Genomic DNA, 22,867 nt, shown 5'->3' with positions numbered 1-22,867 from the left:
AGTTTCTAGGGGGGAAAATACAGCACTCAAAAGTTTCCAACAAAAAATTTAAGGGAATCCAAAGGGTTTTCTGTAAGGCCAGAGCAGAAATAAAAAGAACACTTCAATCTTATTAATAGCAGCTGGATGTTGATAACGTTTAAATTCCTAAAGTCAGGATTTAAGAAAATTTCAAAATTATACAGATTAAATAAGAACTTGGGTAACTTAAAAAGTACACCTACAATCCTTGAGGGTTTTAAGAAAAGTCAGAAATAGAGACTGTTCCAAAGCCTTCTGACTCAATTCTCCTCCAAATGTTCCTTGATGCCACTGTCAGAAATGGACAATTAGTCCTATCAAGGCATTCTTTTTTGTAACTAAGTCTTATAAGGGACATCCCAAAGTGATCTATAGATTCAATGTCGTCCCTATCAAAATCCCCCTCAAAATATTTTTTGCAGAAATGGAGAAACCAATCTTCACCTTCATACAGAATTGCAAGGGACCCTAAGTAGCCAAAAGCAACACAGTTGGAGGACTCACACTTTTGATTTCAAAACTTACTACAAAGCTGCGGTCATCAAATCAGTGTGGTACTGGCTTAACGACAGACACTTACAGACCAATGAAATAAAACCGAAAGCCCAGAAATAAACCCATATACCTATGGCTAACTGAATTTTGACAAAGGTGTTAAGCTCATTCAGTGGGGGAAGAAACATACACTTTAACACATACACTGAGACAACTGTATCTCCAAATGAGAAAGAATGAAGTTAGACCCCTACTTCTCAGCACATAGAAAATGTAACTGGAAATGGATCACTGACTAAATAAAAAAGCCATAAACATTTAAAACTCTTAGGAAAAAACAAATAAACAAAATTTTAAAACCCAGATATAAATCTTCAGTACCTTGGATTTGACAATGGACTCTTAGCTAGGACACCGGAAGTGTAAACAGCAAAAGGAAAAACAAACTGAACGCCATCAAAATTAAAACCTTTGGTGCATCAAAGGACATTATTGAGAAACTGAAAAGACAGACCACAGAAGAGGAGAAAATCTTTGCAAAGCACATGTCTGAGAAGGGTTTAACATCCAGGATGCATAAAGAACGCCCACAAGTCAACAACAAAGAGACAATCCAATTAAAAAATAGGCAGAGGACTGTAACTTCTTCCTCCAAAGAAGATACACAAATGGCTAATAAGCACATGAAAAGCCACTCAGCATCCTTAGTTACAGAGAAGAGTTAAGTCAAAACCACAAGATACCACTTCACACCTGAGCCTAGATGTGAATGAGCTACGGGGGTGGGGGGGTGCAAATAAAAAAAAGTAGCAAGTGTTTTAGAGGGTCTAGAGAACTTGGAATCCTCATATTTTGCTGTCGGGAACATACAAGGGTGCGGTCACTGTGGAAAACAGTTTGGCACTTCCTCAAGAAGTTAAATACAGAATATATGACCCAGCAATTGCACCCCTGGATAAATACCCCAAAGTACTGAAAACATGGACCCAACCAAATGGGTATTTGCACACCATGTTCACTGAGTCATTATCTGCAATAGCCAAAGGGTGGAAACAACAGCGTCCATCAACAGATGGAGAAGCAAAATGTGAGATATACGTACAATGGAATACGATTCAGCTACAAAAAGGACTGAATTTCTGATATGCGCTATAACGTGGCTAAGCCTTGAGTGTGTTATGCAAAATGCAGCAGCCAGGTACAAAGTGAGAAATACTGTAAGAGGCCACTTAAACGAAACATCTGGAACAGGGAAATTTACAGAAAGGAGACCTGGGGTTACCAGGGGTTAGAGGAATGCCTAACGGTTACAAAGTTTGTTTGGGGCCATGGAACTTAAGTTTTGGAAATAGGCAGTGGTGATGGCTGTACAAGTGTGGTTGTAATTAACGCCACTACACTTTAAATGGTTAAAAAGTCATATTTTATGTTGTATAATAAATTAAAATATATATATTTATGTTATTTATACACACACACACACACCCCTCCTACAGACACACATATGCATCTCCACAATTTTTCTTAAAGGTACTATAAACGACTTTTCAAGAGAATTTTTGTTAGTTTCAGTGGCTCTGAGTTTTTTGGCAAAATTCAAGACTCGAATCAGAAAAGCAGTAACTCTACTTTGACCAAACAACAACCAGCCTTAGGGACAAAGAAGAGTTGAGTTTGATGACTGAACTGTACCACTGGTTAACCTGGAACCAATCTCTTTCTACAGTAATTTAGCAATGAAGTGATAGCGCCTGCGGGTCAAAGAACTAGAAGACAGGCAGGAGTGGTCAACAAACGCTGAAGAAATATTGTAAACCAGTTTTGAAGAGTCAGTTATACTGACATTTTCCTTTCACCCGGCATTATCCCATTTTTAGTTTATCCCTGGCTGTAAGATAGAGGGTCTCCCACTGTGTCTCCACATATTCATGGGGAGGGAGAGACAGACAGAGACAGACACACACACGCGCAACTCTGCTCCCCACTCCTCTTCCAGATAACTTGCCGGACGCACACGACAGAACCAGGGTAAGCTGTGCGATCAACCCAGAGCTCATAAGGAACTCACGAAATAGAAAATGCTTTCAAATCGCTTGTATTCTACAGAAGGTGAGTGCACAGAGGCCGTGATAACAAGCAGGATCGTGAGCCCTGTGACGTTCATAAACAGAAGGTCACATTTGCTCTCTAAATGCAACTCAGAAACAAAATGGACTTCTTGAACATCAGCATTGAGGAAAAAAACAGGAAATCGTACAGTACAGGGTCTCTCGGCCTTCCTTCCTTCAGTCTCACACCTGAAAGTCTGCCACAGTCCAATGCGCTCCACCAAAGGTCCTCAGCCATCTCTAGCGGGTGACCGTAGCACGTCTGACGCACGCCGTCCGACTGCCCCGGAGAACTGTCCCTCCGGTTCAGTCTGAGTCTCCGAAGGGAACAAGCCGAGCCGCCCTCCCTGATGGGGCGGGCGGGATGCCCACAACCACAGGTGGACGCCACAACGCGGGGCCGGCCCTGGGGCGCAGCACTGACCCCGCCCCTTCTCTCGCCTCCCTCAGCAGCCGTCTCCACACTCGGCCACACACGCGCTCCGGTCCCCGGTGAGCTCGACGCGCAAGGACGGACCTCCGGACCCGCTCGGGGACGTCCCCACGGAGCATCCCACACCCCCGCGGGGCGCGAGCCGGCGACGGGCGGCCCCGGGCTGCGCTGTCAGGTGGGTTCTCACTCACTGGCCCGCGGAGTGAAAAAGACACCATCAGCTTTTGTCATTCACAAGGCAATTCCAATTCAGCAGAATTACAAATGGACATCAGAAGCTCGAGGGCTACCCTGGAACTGGCGCAGATTTGAATGTCAAATCTATAAAAACCGAGCCTCTGCAGGCAGCTGCTGTCAGAACGTCAACTACCAGAACATCTGCTTCTTTGAAACGGCACTCACGACACTACATACCAAGATAAACAAAGATATTTTTAAAATTTAAACTCCTTCATTTTTAAAGGGACATAGATGATTTTTTAACTTTTGGATTTAAATGTTTTAAAAAGTAACTCCGTCTTCTGATACTTTTGGTCATTCTAGGTACACACACATTTGTGTCTAAGACACAAATATTAACACATATATAACAACTATCTTTCAAAACAAAGATACAGCTAACAATTATCAATGAGACTTGGTCTGAATATTTAAAAACCTGTTAGCCCTTTCTATACTTGATGCCAGCCTTTCACAAAAGGCCATAAAGTTAGAAAGAGATAGGGAGAAATGGAGAATATGGTATTTGTTTTTTAAAAATGCTGATAAGTCTTCTGACACTACACAGTGTGAACATTTAATTGCTATAGTCCATTTAAATCCTTCTAAATTGTTCTGAAAAGGCACAGTGGATAGCTTGGCTTCCAACTATTAACGCCATGTAATTTCAGAATGTCCTTATAATCTCTCATGAAACAAACAAAGGTGACAACTAAAAGTGATGCAGGCTCACTTTGGGTCAATCTATTTAAAAACAAAAAAGAGCTAACCTCACAGCCAATGGTAGATGAAAAGGCCACCTGCAGCTAACAAGCAGATTTATTCCTAAATAAATTTATTCCCTCGGGAAAACTAATGTAGGAATGGCTGCTCCGAAAACTAGCAATCCTGACTTTCATTCCCGTCAAAGTAGGTTTTTGTACAGAACAAGTCAGAAATTGAGAATTACAAAATTGTTCCTAAAACTGAAATAAAGTTCCCTATTTTTAGTGGCGCAAAACAGAATGGCTTGACAGTACCAAAAACATGCACACAAAAAATTACTAACGGTAGTCTTCTACATTAATGTAAAATAGAGAAAGACTTTAGTAGCCTGATAAACTTTCTTTCAAGTTCAAGGCTCACCACAAGCAAGAACCAACATCTGCAAACGTGAAGTCTTACCTAGTTTCCACAAGCGCCCACAGGCTGTGACTCACCGGGCAGGGCGCTGCAGGCGCTCCCTGAGATGAGCCCCCCCTGCCCTGCGTGTCTGTGGCCACATTTTCCCACCCAAGCTGAGTCAAGAGCACTTCCTACCGGTGTGAGTTTCCAGGAAAGGCCGTCGCCGAGCACAGAGGCCTCCTCTCCCAGTGTCCCTAACCTTGCCCTTTGTCTGGGCCTCCACATTCTTGGTGGACGTCAGAACTGCCCAGTGGAATGCAATGCCTCAGTGTTGGAATGTAAACTTTTTCATGTCAGCCTTTACCCAGCAGTCAGACTGATTATACTGGCGGGCGATCCCAGCTTACAAAATGATTAACATTTTAATACCCCAAGACACCAGTGTTTCATATCTTTATTTGGAGGAAATGATCAGCAGTTACTGAAAGGTGCTCTCCTCCCTAAAAAAAATCTAAGTAAATGACTGGGCTGATGCTCCTAAGCCAAGACCAGTGGATTTGTTTAGGACTTATAAAAAATATCCACCCGACACTGTCTCTAGACAGCAGAACAGAGGTTAACACAAAGGAAAAACACTTGGAACAAGTCACTGCTGTTGTCCTCAATCCCATGGTCAAAAATCAGTAGAATACATAGGAATAAATTTTAAGGGAAGAGGAAAGTGGTTTGAAAGACACCATAAAAATGCATTTCATTTTTTTTTTTTTTTTACTATTTTGTCCTCACTCATTAGTTTAACAAACAAAAAGGAACAGCTACTTAAAAACATAAGTGGTGGGAGGGAGGGTGTAGCTCAGTGGTAGAGAGTGTGCTCAGCATGCATGAGATCCTGGGTTCAATCCCCAGTACCTCCACTAAAAATAATAAATAAATAACCCTAATTACCTCCCCCTCAAAAATAAAAATGAACAACTAATTAAATAATTATTAAAAATCCATATACACATCAAGTAGTCATATAAGCTGTGTGTGTGTGTGAATTACAAGCCATCCCTGAGCACAGCCTGGAGTAGACTCAGTTCGAAGTAACCATGTGGGACAACTAACCACGTGGCCTGTTTCACCAGCATCACCCTGCACAGATGAACTGAGTCTGCTCCTCCAAACAGCAAGTCTCAGCACTTAACCTCTGCTCCCAAACACAGAGTGCAGGCAAGAAATGACAGGCGAACATCTCTGAGCTGTGTCCCCCTACTTCATTCCTCAGTAGCCTGCTATCTGTTTGACTACAGAGAAGCCCTAAACGTTGGATATTTCTGCCCTTAACATTTCAATTCCTTTAAAAAAGAATCTAACCTGCACTGTCCTCAGTCTCTCTGCAGCACCAGGTCCAGCCTTGGCCCTGCCCTCTCCCCAGGAACCCCCCTCCCCAGGACCCCCTCTTCCCTAGGACCGCCCCCTCCTCAGGAACCCCCCCTCCCCAGGGGTGCCCCCTCCCCAGGACCCTACTCCTGGTGTGGAGGCCAAATTCCTCCCGCCTCCTGATTTCCTGCTTCGAAGGCCCTTCGTGTGGCCACATTTCCGCATACCAGCCCGGTGACCTCAGCAGCGGCCTGACAGCAGCCCTTGATCGATCCCTGGGAACTCATCACCCACTCTCCCTCCTAAGTCAAGGGCAGGAGGGAAATCGGCAGTGTCGGCTCCCCTCCCAGTCTCCGAGGTCAAATGCTCAGATGTGCCCAGCCACGCAGTTTCGTTAGTAAAACATGCCTGAGCTGAACCCCACACGGCTCTCCAGCACAGGGATGCCCAACTGTATACCTGGCTTGAAGGATGATTGTGGGAAAGACTAGCATAGATTTAAATCGAAACAACGTGGGAAAAGTTGAAAGAGGCGACTTTGGCTCTTATTTTCCCGCCAAGAGAAACAAGGCGCTCTTACCTCGGCTATGTGGGGTGAAGAGGGCAAGCAGGTTTTCTCTCTTGCCACACACAACCTAACCAGCGAAGAACAGCCGTGTGATGATGACTACACTTTGGTGATGTCTGTCCTCGTGACCAACGGCTGAGAACAGCTCAGCTGAATTGATCTGCCACTAGCAGTCCACTCGGTGGCACAAACGGGTCTCTGCTGAGCACAGGGCTTTGGGCACAGAGGGCAGCTGACCGGCCGGTCTAAAAGTCATGGTCCATAGCAGCTCTCCCCTTCAGCATTTAGACACATGCCTTCTCCACGACACCTTGCTTAAATGTTCCTCATTTCACTGGGCAAAGCCCACCATGCATGAGTTGAAGAGACAAGGAAAGCCTGGCTCTAATGTCTGATTTTTTTAATGACCTGATTTTTATAAAGTTCATTAGAGGTAAAATAAACCATCACGTTAAACAATCGAACAGATCCACATAACTTGTTAATGAGAAAAATTGTACATAGTTTCAAATGAATGGGTCGGATTGGCCTTTAACCAGCAAAACCTGAACCGATCTCAAGAAATACTGAAACATCTCAAATAATGGCAACCAAGTATGTGATATTCCTTAAAGGCTTATACAAATGGCACCGAAACCCCACCACGAGCCTCCCCCAAATCCGGCATACACCACAGAAGCCAAAATAGCACGCACATTTTTGGAAGACAGGACCTAAACAGTAATTCAGGCTACTTATATAATACCGCATCCATAAAATTCTTGAACTTAAAAGAGCGTATTTCCAAGAAAGGAAAAGTATAAACGCACATAGATATGTAATCTCTTACAACGATATCAAGCAATAACATGTCACTTTATTTAATTCATCTGAATGAAATGTGGACATTTCTCACAAGCCATATTTGTTTCCTCTTGTTTTATAAATAACTGGTTCCTTCCAAGTTTACCAACAAGTTTCCCTGGCAATACTGTCAAACCTGTTTCAGCTCTGCCCTTACAGACTGAGGTAGCTCAAAACCCACTATGTATCATCAAAAAATACTATACTTAGGAATATATTTCGTGAAGGCTGTGCATGACCTGTAAACTAAAATCTATAAAGGGGGACTTAAGCCTACAAAGGCTGATAATAATGGACCTAAACGAATTATGAAATATACCACATTCACAGTTTGCAAGGCTCCATATTGTTAAGACAGTAAACCTTCCCAAATTGATCTATACACTCACTGCAAACCCAATCAAACCTAACAAGATTTGACACTGATAAGCTGATTTGAAAATTTATATGGAAAGGCAAGGGCATAGAAGAGCTAAAATGATCTGGATAAAGAACAAAATTTATACTGCATGATTTCAAAAGTTACTGGAACGCTACACAAATGAAGACAATGTGGTATTGGTGTAAGAATTGATATGTAGATCAACAAAACAAAGGCTGGAGTCCAGAAATAGATCTGAAAAAATACAGTCTATTCTTTTTTTTTTTTCACGGAAGTATAGTTGACTTACAATGTTGTGTTAGTTTCCAGTGTACAGCATAGTGATTCAGTTATACATACATATATATATATATTCTTCTTTATATTCTTTTTCATTATAGGTTATTACAAGATATTGAATATTGCTCCCTGTGCTGTACAGTAGGTCCTCGTTTTTCTGCTTTATATATAGTAGTTAGTATCTGCTAATCCCAAATTCCTAATTTATCCACCCCCCTATCCTTTCCCCTTTGGTAACCATAAGTGTGTTTTCTGTCTGTGAGTCTGTTTCTGTTTTGTAGATAGGTTCATTTGTGTCCTTTTTTTTGCTTCCACATGATATCATATGGTGCTTGTCTTTCTCTTTCTGGCTTACTTCTCTTAGAATGACGATCTCCAGGTCCATCCATGTTGCTGCATATGGCATTATCTCATTCACTTTTATGGCTGAGTAGTATTCCATTGTAGAAATATACCATGACTTTTTTAACCAGTCATCTGACAATGGACATTTAGGTTGCTTCCATGTCTTAGCTATTGTATTTATTGTTCATGGACTTTTGAATGATGGCCATTCTGACTGGTGTGAGGTGATACCTCATTGTAGTTTTGATTTGCATTTCTCTGATAATTAGCAATAGTAAGCATCTTTTCATGTGCCTATTGGCCACCATATGTCTTCAGTGGAGAATTGCTTGTTTAGGTCTTCTGCCCATTTTTGGATTGGGTTTTTTGTTGTTGTTGTTGTTATTAAGTTGTATGAGCTGTTTGTGTATTGTAGAAATTAAGCCCTTGTTAGTTGCATCATTTGTAAATATTTTCTCCCATTCTGTAGGTTATCTTTTTGTTTGTTTATGGTTTCCTTTGCTATGCAAATGCTTTTAAGTTCAATTTGGTCCCATTTGTTTATTTTTGCTCTTATTTCTATTGCCTGGGTAGACTGCCCTAGGAGAACATTGCTAAGGTTAATGTCAGAGAATGTTTTGCCTATGTTTTCTTCTAAGAGGTTTACTGTGCCTTGTCTTATGTTTAAGTCTCTAAGCCATTTTGAGTTTATTTCTGTGTATGGTGTGAGGGAGTGTTCTAGCTTCACTGATTTACATGCAGCTGTCCGGTCTTCCCAACACCACTTGCTGAAGAGATTGTCTTTTCTCCACTGCATATTCTTGCCTCTTTTGTTGAAGATTAATTGACCATAAGTCTGTAGGTTTATTTCTGGGCTCTATTCTGCTCCATTGATCCGTAAGTCTGTTTTTGTACCAATACCACGCTGTGTTGATTACTGCAGCTCTGTGGTATTGTCTGAAGTCTGGGAGGGTTATTCCTCCAGCTTCATTCTTTTTCTTCAATATTGCTTTAGTAGTTCTGGGTCTTCTGTGATTCCATAAAATTTTAGGATTATTTGTCTTAATTCTGTAAAAAATGTCCTGGGTAATTTGGTAGAGATCACATTAAATCTGTAGATTGCTTTGGGTAGTATGGCCATTTTAACAATATTAATTCTTCCAACATGGGATATCCTTCCATTTCTTTAAATCATCTTTAATTACCTTTAACAGTGGTTTACAGTTCTCAGTGTTTAAGTCTTTCACCACCTTGGTCAGGTTTATTCTTAAGGTTTTTGTTTTTTGTTTTTTGGTGTGATTTTAAAAGGGATTTTTTAAATTCACCTTTTCTGCTGTTTCATTGTTAATGTGAAGAAATCCAACACATTTCTGTGTGTTAATCTTGTATCCTGCTGCCTTGCTGAATCTGTTTATCAGCTCTAGTAGTTTTTGTGCGGTGGGCTATTGACTTTTCACAAATATGCCAAGGCAATTTAGTGGGTAAAAAATATTCTTCTCAATAAATGGTTCTGGAACCACCAAGTACCTGTATGGAAAAACATAAGCCAAACCTGAACCCTTACCTTACACCATACACAAAAATCAAATCAAAATGGATCTCAGGCCCAAATGGAAAAGCTAAAACTATTAAATTTCTAGAAGAAAAACATGAGGAAACCTTTATACCATCAAGTTAAGAAAAAACTTCTTAAATAGGACACCAAAAGTACAAATTATAAAAGAAAACAGACATAACAGACTTCACTGAAGTGGAAAAGTTTTGCTTTGAAAAGACAATTTGGAAGAAAAAGACAAGCCACAGACTGGACAAAAATTTTCACAAAATATATCCAAAGAAGGAATTGTACTCGGAACACAACTCACAAATAAAACAGTCAATTCAATTTTTCTAATGGTCAAAATCCAATTTAAAATTTTTTTTTGTTTTAAATGGGTGAACTAACACTTCACCAAAGATACATGAACGACCAATTAACACATGAAAAACTTCTCAACGACACTAGTCTTCAGAGAAACACATAATAAAAGCACCGTGAGATCACCACCACATATCTGCCAGAATGGCTAACATTAGAAAGATGGACAATACTAAGTACTGGAGAAGATGTGGAGCAACCAGAATGCCTGAAATTTTCTGCTAGTGGGAGTACAAAATGCCACAGCCACTGCGGAAAACAGTGCAACAGTTTCTTATAAAGTTAAACATACACTAACCACATAACCCAGCAGTTCCACTCCCATGCATTTATTCAAGAAGTCATGAAAACAGATGTCCACAGAAACAAACGTTCATGAACGCTGACATAAGCCCCCAAACTGGAAGCAACCCAAACCATTATCTGCAAGTTATGTTTTGTAAAACCGTAATACTACCTCACTTACAAAATGCAACAGGAAAACTTATGCAATCCGGCATCCCCTTCATGTAGGAATCGGCAAGATACTGCACGGCTTGCTTAAAATAAAACAAGAGAATTCTACACCGGAATGGGCAGTAAAACACCATTTAAGTTGTCATTGTCAGTCCGTACAGCCTTCTGACCCTGTAAGCACCTCTTTTTTGTATTCACCCTATTTACCTATCCCTCCACCCTACCCCCACCCCCAAAGCCTTCCAGGTGACTCAGTGTCCAGATTCTCTCTCTCTCTCTCCATACTTCCTGTAGCTCCCCCTGTCTGGCAAAGCACGAACTACACCATGCCCTAAGGCCGAAAGTACTCACTTCACCTCAGGTACCCACTCACCTCTAGCCCCTAGATTTGGTTACAGCTGTCAAAGGTATTCCACCGCCAGACAGGCAAGTTCAAAGCATTCTTTATCTCACTGTTTCTATTCTCTGTAATTTCATTACAATACATCAGTCAGTCCTAAATGACTGACCTGTGCCCCACCAACTTCTATGTCCATGAAAACACTAGTCAGGCCCCAGGCCGTGGCACACCAAGGTCCCTGGTCCCAGCTTTCCAGAACCCCCAGGACCCTCTCATTCAATGATCTTAACACTTCAGTGGTTATACACTGATTTTCTCACCAGTTCAAACCTGACTGACCACCTGCCTGCGAGCTCTGAAAATGAGAGTGGGAGGTCCAGCCAGACTGCAGTGACTGGACTCTCCCGGGCCTGGGCCTCAGGGCTGCACCCACCCTAAGCCAGTGTACCCAGTAACAAGCCCAGGTTGGAAACCTCTACCTTGGTCACCCACCTCTCCTAGCCTTGCCCCACGTTATCTCCTAGCCATCTTTACTGTCAAACACAAGGACCCTACTTCAGTGTCTTTTCCACTTATTGTCCCACAAGCACATCCCTAGAAAAGTTAAAACACCCCTCTTGTGCTTGAGTCGTTTTCAGGAAGCTCTTCTCCACTATGTTTGAAGGACTATAATTATCCATATTCTGATACAGATAATCGGGGCGGGGGGGGGGAATGGACCCCTGCTTTAGCCACAATGATGTTTCCATACACAAAATTAACCATATTTATACAAACTGTATATAGTTAACTATTTATAAGATTAACATACAAAAGGTTACTCACTTTGTATCAATTATACCTCAACTGCGTTAAAAATTCACTTAAATAGGATAGTGATTATAAAACCTGGAAGACCCTATTCACAGATAACTCTTTACTCTGTGTTTCCAAAGTTACATAACAAGCTGAACTCCAAGATCAGGTGACAAAGTGGTAAGCTGAAACAGTCTCAAGATTCTGAATAACAATTAATAATTATTTTAGACTATATAAACTACCATGGCAGCAGAAAACTCTGAGAGAGATATATACATCCTGGAATACAGATGATTTAGCCTGATGAGAGAAAAGTTTTCCTATCTGCACAACTGAATTAAGTATGAATACATTTTTTTAAATTGAAGTTTAGTTGATTTACAATGTTGTGCTAGTTTCTGGCGTACAGCAAAGGGATTCAGATATATATATATGTATCTATCTCTCACACTTTTTACTATTATGGTTTACTATAGGATACTGAGTATAGTTCACTGTGCTATACAGGAGGACCTTGTTGTTTATCTATTTTATATATAGTAGTGTGTGTCTGCTAATCCCAAACTCCTAATTTACTCCTCACCCACCACCTTTGGTTCACAAGGGTGCATTCAGAAAACCACCACTAGGCATACATATATATATTTAAATATATTTCATGTATACTTAAATACTTAATGGTGGTTTTCTAAATGCACCCTAATGAGCCAAAAAATAATAATAAAAATAAAACCTAGGAAAGTGTTTTGACAGATTTTGACCATTGCCCCAATTTTTAACATTATCTGAAAATGTTTAATAGCAAAAGTTATCTTAATGAAACTGAGACACTAAGCAGTTTATAGTCATAAAATGTAAAGTAAGCCATCATAAAACAGAAGGTAAAAACTGTCCTTAAATATCTGACTCAAAAAAAATCACAGATAAAGGTAGAACTAAGAAAATCTAGATCTGGAACAGATAAACATTCAATACCAGAAATTATATTTTATATTTAATTACAAAAATATCTAATTCCTATACATGAAGCCATTCATGTGTGCTAAAAGTAAGAAACACCTAAGGCAATACGTAATTTTTAGTATTTTTGAACTCACAGCAATAAATAATAAATGTTAAGCAGATAGCTTTCAAACCCAGGTTAAATTTATTTAAATACTAACATAAAAAAGGCAGTGATCTACATGCCTAAGCTATTGTCTCACTTTATTTCAACTATTTAATTCTTGAAGTACGTTTAAATGACTTTTAGTAAATTGTTCAACAATACTAAAAAAAAAAAGTGGGGTACGTAATACAGAATAAAGTCATTTTCTTTAACATTCAAACATACAATTTTGTTGTTTATTTATATGGTATATGCCTATATATTATATATGTAATTTTATACTCATAGTAATATTTATTTATAAATATATAATTCAGTTCATAGTAAAATAAAAGTGCGTCCCTGAAATTAACTGAAATTTTTATTTTAATAAAGACATTCCAATTTCACCAAGTATAACTGGCTTCATACATTAATCTCTCTTAGCAATAGCCTTACTCTTTTTTATTTTGTCAGCGTTCCCAATACTGAACAGTATATTTCTTGAAACGAAAACAAATTTCGTTGCTACACATTTTAAGACACTGTGAGCTCATACAGGTGACACAGTAATTGCCACACCCTCCAAACCAAGCCTTCCCCCAAATAATTGTGCACAACCACAGGCTAGGAGTGCCTTCCCACTTGGCAGAAAACACCTCCAGCATTTTACAGAGAAAAACAATACTGTATTTCGCCACACACACACGTGTCAGACTTTAAAATCTTTATGAAATATGATATTTCCTTTGGCCAGAGAAATTCAAACATCACTGCAAATAAGGACCTCTGGGGTGAGCTCCCACAGGCACTTACGCAAGGACCACAGATGACAGGCTCCCTGGCTGAAGACTGAAAGCGGCAGGCGCCCTGTGGTACCAGGTCCACTCTACACACAGAGACACCAGAGATCTTCCCTTTAAGGCTACTTTGCTGGGACACCACCAGCGCCCCTATTCCGAGGACCACGAAGCCTGACTTGCAGGCACAGCACACCTGCGGTGCTGTAGTCATAGCAACCAATTCCCAGCTCAATCCGGCCACTGAGCTCCCTCCCCAGGGAGGGCTCTGCTCTGCGCAGAGGGAGTCACACGGGAAGGTGACTGGAAAGGGGCAGGTGTGATCTAATGGATGCTGAAACCACGTCCGCCCTCCAGGATGAAGACGTTTGGTACAGAAGCAGCTAAAAATACCAAAGGTGGAATGTTTCAGTATATTCCGCGGTGCCTTTTACCCGAGTTCACTGTCTTCCTGTAACTTAGACTCCTACCTCCCTCCTTTCAAACTGAACACAGGATACACTTCTATCAAGCCCAGAACTCTCCCTCCAGGTCAAACCAAGTCATCATCAGCTCCAGTCAAACCAAGCTCACCTTTGTTTTGATTTCTATTTGCCTTATTTGGAGCTCTTTCCTAGCATTTCTTTAAAATCTTAAGATACACGTTTACTTTATTTGGGTGTGTACCAGGGGAACACCTGTACGTGAGTCAAGCTCCGGCAGGAGGAGAAGAGGACAGAAGAGGGAGCTGAAGAGGGTCCAGGAAGGTGAGACACTAACAGAGGAGGAGAGCAGGGGGGAGACCAGAAGAGTGTGGGTAACACAGCCGCTGGCCCCCACTCCAGCATCCATCCCCTTTCTCCTTAGCAGGCTTTATCTCATTACTTTTAGGGGCACAGTACATCTCAGAATACAAGACCTGCAGACAGGACGGCTGGGCTTGGCCGGGAAGCCATGTCCTGAACTGAGGCTGAACAGAAGCGCTGAGCAGGGCAGACGGATGGGAGCCTGGACCGTCCTGGACGTGGACCTCCCAGATTCTCTCATGTGGGAGAAAACGCTGCTCCCGCTGTGCGCAAGCAACTGTCTTATGCAACCAAAATGAACTGTAATTAATACAGTGAGCAAACGACACCCAGGAAGACGCCGCCTGCCCTCTCCCTCGGCTGCACCTGCACGGATGGAGCGGGGCCATCCTCGGGCCCCTGGACAGCTTCTTCCGGACACCGCTGCCTCTGCTCTCCCCGCTCCTCCTCCTCTGCTCTCACCTGACATTCAGTAAATCACAGCTTCTCAGAGTCATTTTTACAAGGGATTGTGTGAGCCCAATATTGTTAAGCTCTTTTTTTTTAAGGGCAAGTTAAAATGTAATCCTGAACCAATACGTTCAACAAATATCTATGAGGTGCCTGCTATGTGCTAGGCACTGGGGAAGGGAAGTTGAGGACTGCACCCCGTGCCTTTAAAGGGTCTTTGAGTTTAGCAGACACGTGGGTCCCTCCCGTGGGTGAAGAGGGCGGGGTGGCACCAATGGGCGAACGTCCCGGCAGAGTGAGCCGGTCTGAGCTGCCCGCACACCTCACCAAGGACTGTGGAGTCTCTCTGTTGGCAGCTGAGTGTCACGTAAGCTCACCATGCAAGGGAGCAACCAGGGAAAGTCTGAGCTTTTAAACGACAATATGGTGATACTGCGGAAGACGCCCTGGGGGCCTCAGGAGCTGCTCCCACAGAGCAAGTGACATCTGAGCAAAGGCCCCGGCGGTGACGAGGCAGGTGACTTGACAGATGCGGTCATTTCTAACTCTGGAGCGTGATTTGCCCCCCGCCCAAAAAAACCTGTCAGGGGAGAAAAGAGAGGTCAGAACTGAGACTCAAAGCAACGTCTAGAGCAGGTGACAAGCTATTCATTAAAGCTGTTAGAGACAGGAAGGGCACCCTGGACAGGGCACCAGCAGCCCCAGGGCCTGGGCACACCGTAACCCCTGCTCCCCCCGCCCCCACAGTGCTGCTGCGGCAACGCACAAAGCCAGCAGCGCCCCATGCCCACGCCCACCGTGCCTGCCCCGCAAGCCCGAACCTCGCCGGGGCCGGGGGCACTGACTGCCTGCCAGTGACCACTGGTATCAGCGGGCATTCAACGCTCCTGTCACAATTTCTCTCTCTCGTCCAGACTCCTCAGCACCCACCACTGAACCCCCTAGCCCACCCACTGACTATGGCTCTGACCGTAAGACAGTCTGTAAAAAGGGTTTCACCCACTTCTGCAGTAACCTCCCTCCTCCCTGCATGGAGCTCTCCCCACTGGGTCACTGCCATCAGCGCACAAACACGCATCTTCGGGCTTTAAGGAAACAAATCCCCCTGACCTCACAGCTCCAGCCAGGACCCCGTTTCCCTGCTGATGAAATGATAAAACCTCTTTCCCCAGGGCCCATCTTCAGAGCACGATCTACTTCACTGAGGGGCTCCCCAGGTCACCCGTGACTCCCACACTGTTACGTCCAAGGGCAGGTCTCTAGTCTCACCTTACTGATGCTCCTTGAAGCAGCGGACAAACAGACCCCTCCTCCTCCTCAAGACACTGTTACCCCTCGGCTTTGATGGCACACTGCGGGGGTCTCTGGGTGTGGCAGCCCCACGTTCCAGGCAGGCACACGGACACACCCAGTAACACTGCAGGACGGAGGAGACAGAGGGATACGCGGGCAGAGAGCTGCAGGTGAGCGGTGGACCGAGATCAGGACAGACAGCTCAGTACTGCTACAAGCGTCAGGCTGGGGTTCAAAGAGACACCACTAGTAACGGAGGGTGATGTCTGATTCTGTTTTTTGTTGCTGTTGTTGTTGTTGTTGTTTTAGGGGGGAGTAGGTTTATGTATTCATTTTTTTTTTTTTAATGGAGGCACTGGGGATGGAACCCAGGACCTCGCACCTGCTGAGCACACCCTCTACCACTGAGCTCTGCCCTCCCGCCTTGATGTTTGACCTGCGAAGCTGGTTCCATCATTTGCTCATCACTTTTGATCAGCCTTGTTGGTGAACGACCCTCCTGAGACATGAAGCTGCCAGCACACCACCCCTTGTAGTGATTAGGGTTAACAGATTAATATTTTGAAAGAGCAATACATTGATCGTTTACTCTTGACAACTATCTGTTGAACCTAATAATCGCTCATCCTGAGAAGCAGAATGCTTTGGTGATCTCGATACGGGTGTGTCAGTTTTTTAACTGCTTCTGGGCTGGATGTGGGGGAAATAACGGTCAAAGATTGTGGGAAGTCAGTCAAGTCCCAGAGGACTGACTCACTGTCACACACACACACACACACACACACACACACACAACTTTATGCATGCAGGTGTACATTTTCATCCAATTATGTATTCAGTTATACATGTGTTTATATGTACAGATCAAATTGGATATTTTTAAGTTAAAACAGAAGTACGTTTCTATGACTCCCTGTCTAACCAACCATTTCATTAACTGTCCAACCACAGGCTCCAATCACCTGCTTCTGCAAAATACTGTGATAATGGAGTGTATAAAACAATGTCTAAGAGGTAGTTCTTGTAACTAGTAGTCCTTACTCATTCTGCTGCCATCCACTAACTGTCGGTCATTTCAAGTAACAACTGAATAAAGTGCAATGGCTTCTCTTGGGAGGAAGGAAGGGAAGAGGGAGGGTGGGGGAGGGAGGAACACTTTTTTCTTTTAAAGAAATATTAGAAACTTCCAACAGTGCTGGCCATAGAGGAAACTGATGAAAAGCGTATGCTATCAGCAGTGCTCCCCTAGGGCAGTCTGCCCAAGCAATAGAAATAAAAGCAAGAATAAACAAATGGGGCCTAATTAAACTTACAAGCTTTTGCACAGCAAAGGAAACCATAAGCAAAACAAAACGACAGCCTATGAAATGGGAGAAAATATTTACAAAAGATGAAACTGACAAGGGCTTGATTTCCAGACTATATAAACAGCTCATATGACTTAATAAGAAAAAAACCAAACAACCCAATCTGAAAAAGGGCAGAAGACCTAAATAAGCAATTCTCCAATGAAGACATACAAGTAACCAATAGGCAAATGAAAAAAATGCTCAATATCGCTAATTATCAGAGATGCAAATCAAAACTACAATGAGGTATCACCTCACATCAGCCAGAATGGCCATCATTCAAAAGTACACAAATGATAAATGCTGGAGAGGGTGTGGAGAAAAGGGAACCTTCCTATATTGTTTGTGGGAATGCAGTTTCATGCAGCCATTGTGGAAAACAGTACAGAGATTCCTCAAAAGACTAAAGACAGACTTAACCATATGATCCAGCAATCCCACTCCTGGGCATATATCCAGAAGGAACCCTAATTCAAAAAGACACCTGCACCCCAATGTTCATAGCAGCACTATTTACGATAGCCAAGAAATAGAAACAACCTAAATGCCCACTGAGAGATGACTGGATAAAGAAGATGTGGTGTATTTATACAATGAAATTCTACTCAGCCATAAAAAATGATAAAATAATGCCATTTGCAGCAACATGGATGGACCTGGAGAATTTCATTCTAAGTGAAGTAAGCCAGAAAGAGAAAGAAAAATACCATATGATATTACTCATATGTGGAATCTAATTTAAAAAAAAAAAGACAAACGAACTTATATATAAAACAGAAACAGATGTGCAGACATAGAATACAGACTTGTGGTAGCCAGTGGGGAAGAGGGTGGGAAGGGACAGACTGGGAGTTCAAGATTTGTAGATACCAACTGGTATATATAAAATAGATAAACAAGTTTATACTGTATAGCACAGGGAAATATATACAAGATCTTGTAGTAGCTCACGGTGAAAAAGAATATGAAAATGAATATACGTATATTCATATGTGACTGAAGCATTGTGCTGTACACCAGAAACTGACACAACATTGTAAACTGACTGTACCTCAATTAAAAAAAAAAAGTGCATGTTATCACTTCATTTAATCCTGTTATAAGTTACTGCTATCTTCTCATGTAAGAAGGGATGTAAGACCAATGTGTTATTTTAAAAACTTGATGGAGGTGGGGAGATTATAGCTCAAGTGGTAGAGTGCATGCTTAGTGTGCATGAGGTTCTGGGTTTGATCTCTAGTACCTCTTCTAAGAATAAATAAACAAATAAATAAACCTAATTGCCGTCCCCCCCAAAAAAAACTTTAAAAACTCGATGAGGACAGTTTTAAGGTGATTTGCAGTTTTTCTTTTGTTTTCCTATTTTTCCCATCCCTTCCTCCCCAGTTTAATCCGTGCCATTCCTGTTGGATGTCGCCAGTACCTGAAGGAAAACCTCACCGGCCATGTACCACTTCCAGAACTCTGACCCCCAGTTAATGTCCAATAAAGGTACCTTCCGCCAGTGAGTTATTTTCAAAATGCCACACTCCATCTCCAATGAGGCATCACAAGACACAGCAAATGTGCACCCTTTCAAGAAGATGGTGTCCACGTGGAATGCGGGACACGTAACTGTGCCTCCAGTCCCCACCCCACAGACACAGAATTATCCTTCCACTGTTTCACCCACTTCCACTACTGGGGGAAAAAAAAACAGCAAGTTCTCAGCAATCAATTAACTTATCACACAGCACTGGCAGGCAGAAAGGAGGCCTGTGATTTTTAGACTCAAGTAGCTCGTTGTTTGTCATGTGAATCATAATGAGAACAGTATTCCAGCCTCTCAGAACTGATTAGCTCAATGTCTTGTTTCCCACTTATCCTCATCAGAGCTGCCAGCTCTAATTTAAAATGGGATTACGGCGGGTACCACGGCGTAATGTTCCTCCTGAGACTGTGGTGGACCTGGGATGGATGGAGGGAAGGGCTCTGGACCGTGGCCTGGCCGCCCCCGGAGAGATAAACAATGCACGTGCTTCTCCCAGCCTCCCATCCATGTCACCTGAGACCCACCCACCTGTAGTCCAGGCCTTTCCAGCCGGGTCTGCACACCTGTAAACCGGACATCCTCAGCGATGCTTCCACAGCCCCTGCACGCCCTACAGAGCACCCCTACCCTAGATAAGCAATCCTGTCCTCGGGCTTCCACTCGAGGAAGGGGCTCCTCGACATGTATGCATTTCCTCCCAACCACGTCCAACAATCTAAGTCAGAAACCCAACTCCAAACTCACTTATCTAGGAGCCCCCTCTGACTGATTACCACATACACTAAAATAATGTCTTTGATGGGATTTTGCACTCGTTGTGGACTTGGCTGAGTCAATTTACACTCCACCATGTAACAACCCCGAGGCATTTCCTCATGCTGCACACACAACCACTTCACCTCACCAGCCAGACCTTAGCATGCGTGACTGTCGCTTCCACTGGGAACTCCAGAACCAAGAGACCAAATGGTAGGAGTGAACGCAAGTTTCAGCTGATGTTGGAAATACCATGGAAATAACGCCTCAAAACTGCAACTCTACCAAACCTACTTTAGAATGAGGCAGAACTACCATATATATGAAAAGGGCCCGTGAACCAGCCCAAAATTGTGACAGCATTTCAAGGTTCAGCCTTCCCACGGACAGGGCTTTGCCAGTTATAGATGTAATTTCCTACGACATTCGTGGTGGTAGGTTACTCTGACTGCTAGGTCTGCAGCCTGACAAAACCTGGCAGCTGGACCCTCCCGTCCGTGCACTGCAAGCCTTCACCCGCCTGTGTAGGCCTTTGTCGCCAGGCCGTCTGGCTCCCAGTGCTAATTACCAACCTTCTCTTGGCACCTTCCAGGTTCCTAGGCTAACAGCTACCCTGGCCTTGTCTTTCAACCTTATGGCCCTGCCCTGGCACCACGCGGGTATGCAGCGAAGGGACTATTGACCACTTGCTCTGGATATGAAAAATACAGACAGGTTTTAACTGTCAGAGCAATAAAAATACTGCTTGTTTATGACTAAATACGGTGCCCATGATCATTTCACTTCTCTGGAGGCCCCATGATAAAACTGACTCCACTGACAAAATCAAATTCAGTGTTTTAATAAGAATGTTTTCACCCCCCCAGGATTGTGACCAACATAAATTCAAAAGAGAGTCTGTATAATAATAATGCTTTGTGTTTTAAATATCTACTGTACTGACTTTTTTTTGCAAATAGATGCAAAAATGATCACTACATTAGTTGAAAAGGATTCCAGTTCTGTGAGTTAATATACAACCTAGATAAACGATCTCCTTCTCTAATAAACAATCCAAACAATGAGGTGAAAGTTTAGAAACACAGTGCAAACCTAGCTTTAGTATCTAAATCAGAATTATCAGCCTTTCCAAGAAGTCAGCAGCCAGAAAATCACATTCATCCAAGTTATGATACTGCGATTTGACTGTAAACAGGACTCAGCACACACAGTGGGGCAATGTTAGAAGTGAGAAAATTTAAAGTACATAACAATTTCTACTACACTTTCTTAAATACACTGATTCAGAGAATATTAGGGCAATAAACTTTATTGGTATTTTCCTGCCCATTATTTGCAGAAAACCAAATACTCTTTAAAAAACACTTCTAAACCTGCAACTTCAGCTAAGATAATTTTCATCTATTGCTGTCCAGCCCCGGGGCTGCTGCAAATGATGCCTTTGAGAAAATTAGTGGGAAGAACTCCTTCCTCAAGTTACTTCACCAACCTCTGCCTGTCACTGTCCTAACACACCAACCCACCACGGCTGTGGGTGTAAACAGCATGTCAGAGAGTTGTGCAGTGCACAACCTGAACAACTCAGTGACCACAACTGCTTCGTTCACAGGCTTGGGAAAACACATGCAGCTTATACTGTTTCTATATTCATCTACCGCGAAGGTCCCCTCTGGCACTTTCGGAAATGAGAACGAGACTAACTTTTGCTGGATTCCTGCGTTACCTCTGCTCACCATCTTTCTGATCACATGAAGACGCTGAATTTATTTTAAATTAGACTTTAAGAAAAACAAATAAACCTATAAATTGCACCTTGTTTCAAGAACATAAATAGCACTCCAAACAAGAGCTTGGCTTTGTCTTAGGGCAGCATTATATGTAACAATATTACAAGTGACACCACAGTCACTTGTACAAATATCCAAGTTTCAAAACTTGGTACACTTCAAACAGGTTTAGGATAAAACTCATAAAGCAACATTCGTATCAGTGAAATGGCTTGGAGCAGGGCCAAGTGAGCAGGATGCCACTGACAGTCACAAAAATGCATAAGTTCCATAAAGGTTGAAAGTCTTAGCAAGGAACAACAGTCATGCTTGAATGACCAAAGTAAAGTGTAACCAAAACCCACTTTTATTTGTGATTTTTGAGAGAAAATAAAAATAAAAATGAAAAGTAAAGGGGTGGGGGTGGGGAGAGCTCAGTGGTAGAGCACATGCTTAGCATGCAGAAGGTCCTGGGTTCAATCCCCAGTACCTCTGTTAAAAATAAACAAACAAATAAATAAATCTAATTACCTCTCCCCCCAAAAAACCAAACTCAAAAAAAAGTTGAAATTAGTTAATTAATTTTAAAAATATAAAATGCTGACCTAAATGTCAACTGAGGAATTCAGTGAAGCTAAAGAAATTTGGAAGCCAAACAACAGGCTTTCTGCAACGTACATCACCCTTCTCGCTTAATGGTGTCAGGTGTCAGAGCAATTTCATGAGAAGCAGTTAAAAACATGAAAATGTTGTCCAAAGTACTTTGATCCAGAACTAACCGTTGGGGGTGGGGTGTAGCTCAAGTGGTCCAGTGTGTACTTAGCATGCACAAGGTCCTGGGTTCAATCCCCAGTACCTCCTCTAAAAATAAACAAAATAAATTACACCCCCCTTCAAAAAAAAAACCAAAAAACACTAACTGTTTGAGCTGAATCACCTGTCAAAATGAGTTGACACTTTCAAGAGAACAATCAGGTTACTTATTACGCGCACTGATAGCCAATCTCCAGCCTGACAGGATAAAAACGTGGTAAATGTGGAGTCCTCTGTGAACCAGTTGTTTTGTAAAAACAGACTGTTACTAACACCTAATCCATATTGTGCTTTAACCAAACCTCAGTGTTTCCTGGAATCACTAATGTCCACCTTTAACGCAGCCCCGTAGAGGCTCCTTCCAACAAGAACAATCTCAGTGCTATTCCTAAGGCCACATCTCCAAAGGAAACAAACAGCGTGGACACGGCCGAGGCCGCCAGGTGCAGCATGAGGAAATCGCCTATATTTAGCACCAGCTTATCATTCCGCCTGGAACGCTACTCCAGCCTTCATGCCACAAGAGTCCTGACTCGCGAGCATCTGACATCCAGCCAGAGAGAGTCGCTTATGGCATCTTTGAAAAT

At 42.6% G+C, this 22,867-nt stretch overlaps 1 protein-coding gene across 10 annotated transcripts in view; it reads right to left on the bottom strand.

Moving 5' to 3' along the window:
* The window catches only part of RAPGEF2 (Rap guanine nucleotide exchange factor 2), a 219,811-nt gene that overhangs the window by 112,854 nt on the left and 84,090 nt on the right, over positions 1 to 22,867 (bottom strand). Inside the window, exon 1 of one of the 10 annotated variants that reach the window (XM_074376783.1) lies at positions 4,576 to 4,598. The exons of 6 other annotated variants lie outside the window; for them this stretch is intronic. Coding sequence is in view for 1 of the 4 variants with exons in the window: in XM_074376766.1 (XP_074232867.1) it covers positions 2,774 to 2,862 (89 nt within the window). In the remaining 3 variants the exon portion in view is untranslated. 3 more of the 10 variants (XM_074376776.1, XM_074376766.1, XM_074376777.1) reach the window with 3 other exon arrangements.

This window comes from Camelus bactrianus, chromosome 2 (assembly GCF_048773025.1).
Source record: "Camelus bactrianus isolate YW-2024 breed Bactrian camel chromosome 2, ASM4877302v1, whole genome shotgun sequence".
NCBI lineage: Eukaryota > Metazoa > Chordata > Mammalia > Artiodactyla > Camelidae > Camelus > Camelus bactrianus.
The sequence above is the reverse complement of the archived record's forward strand: the minus strand, read 5'-3'. Positions and strand labels throughout refer to the sequence as shown.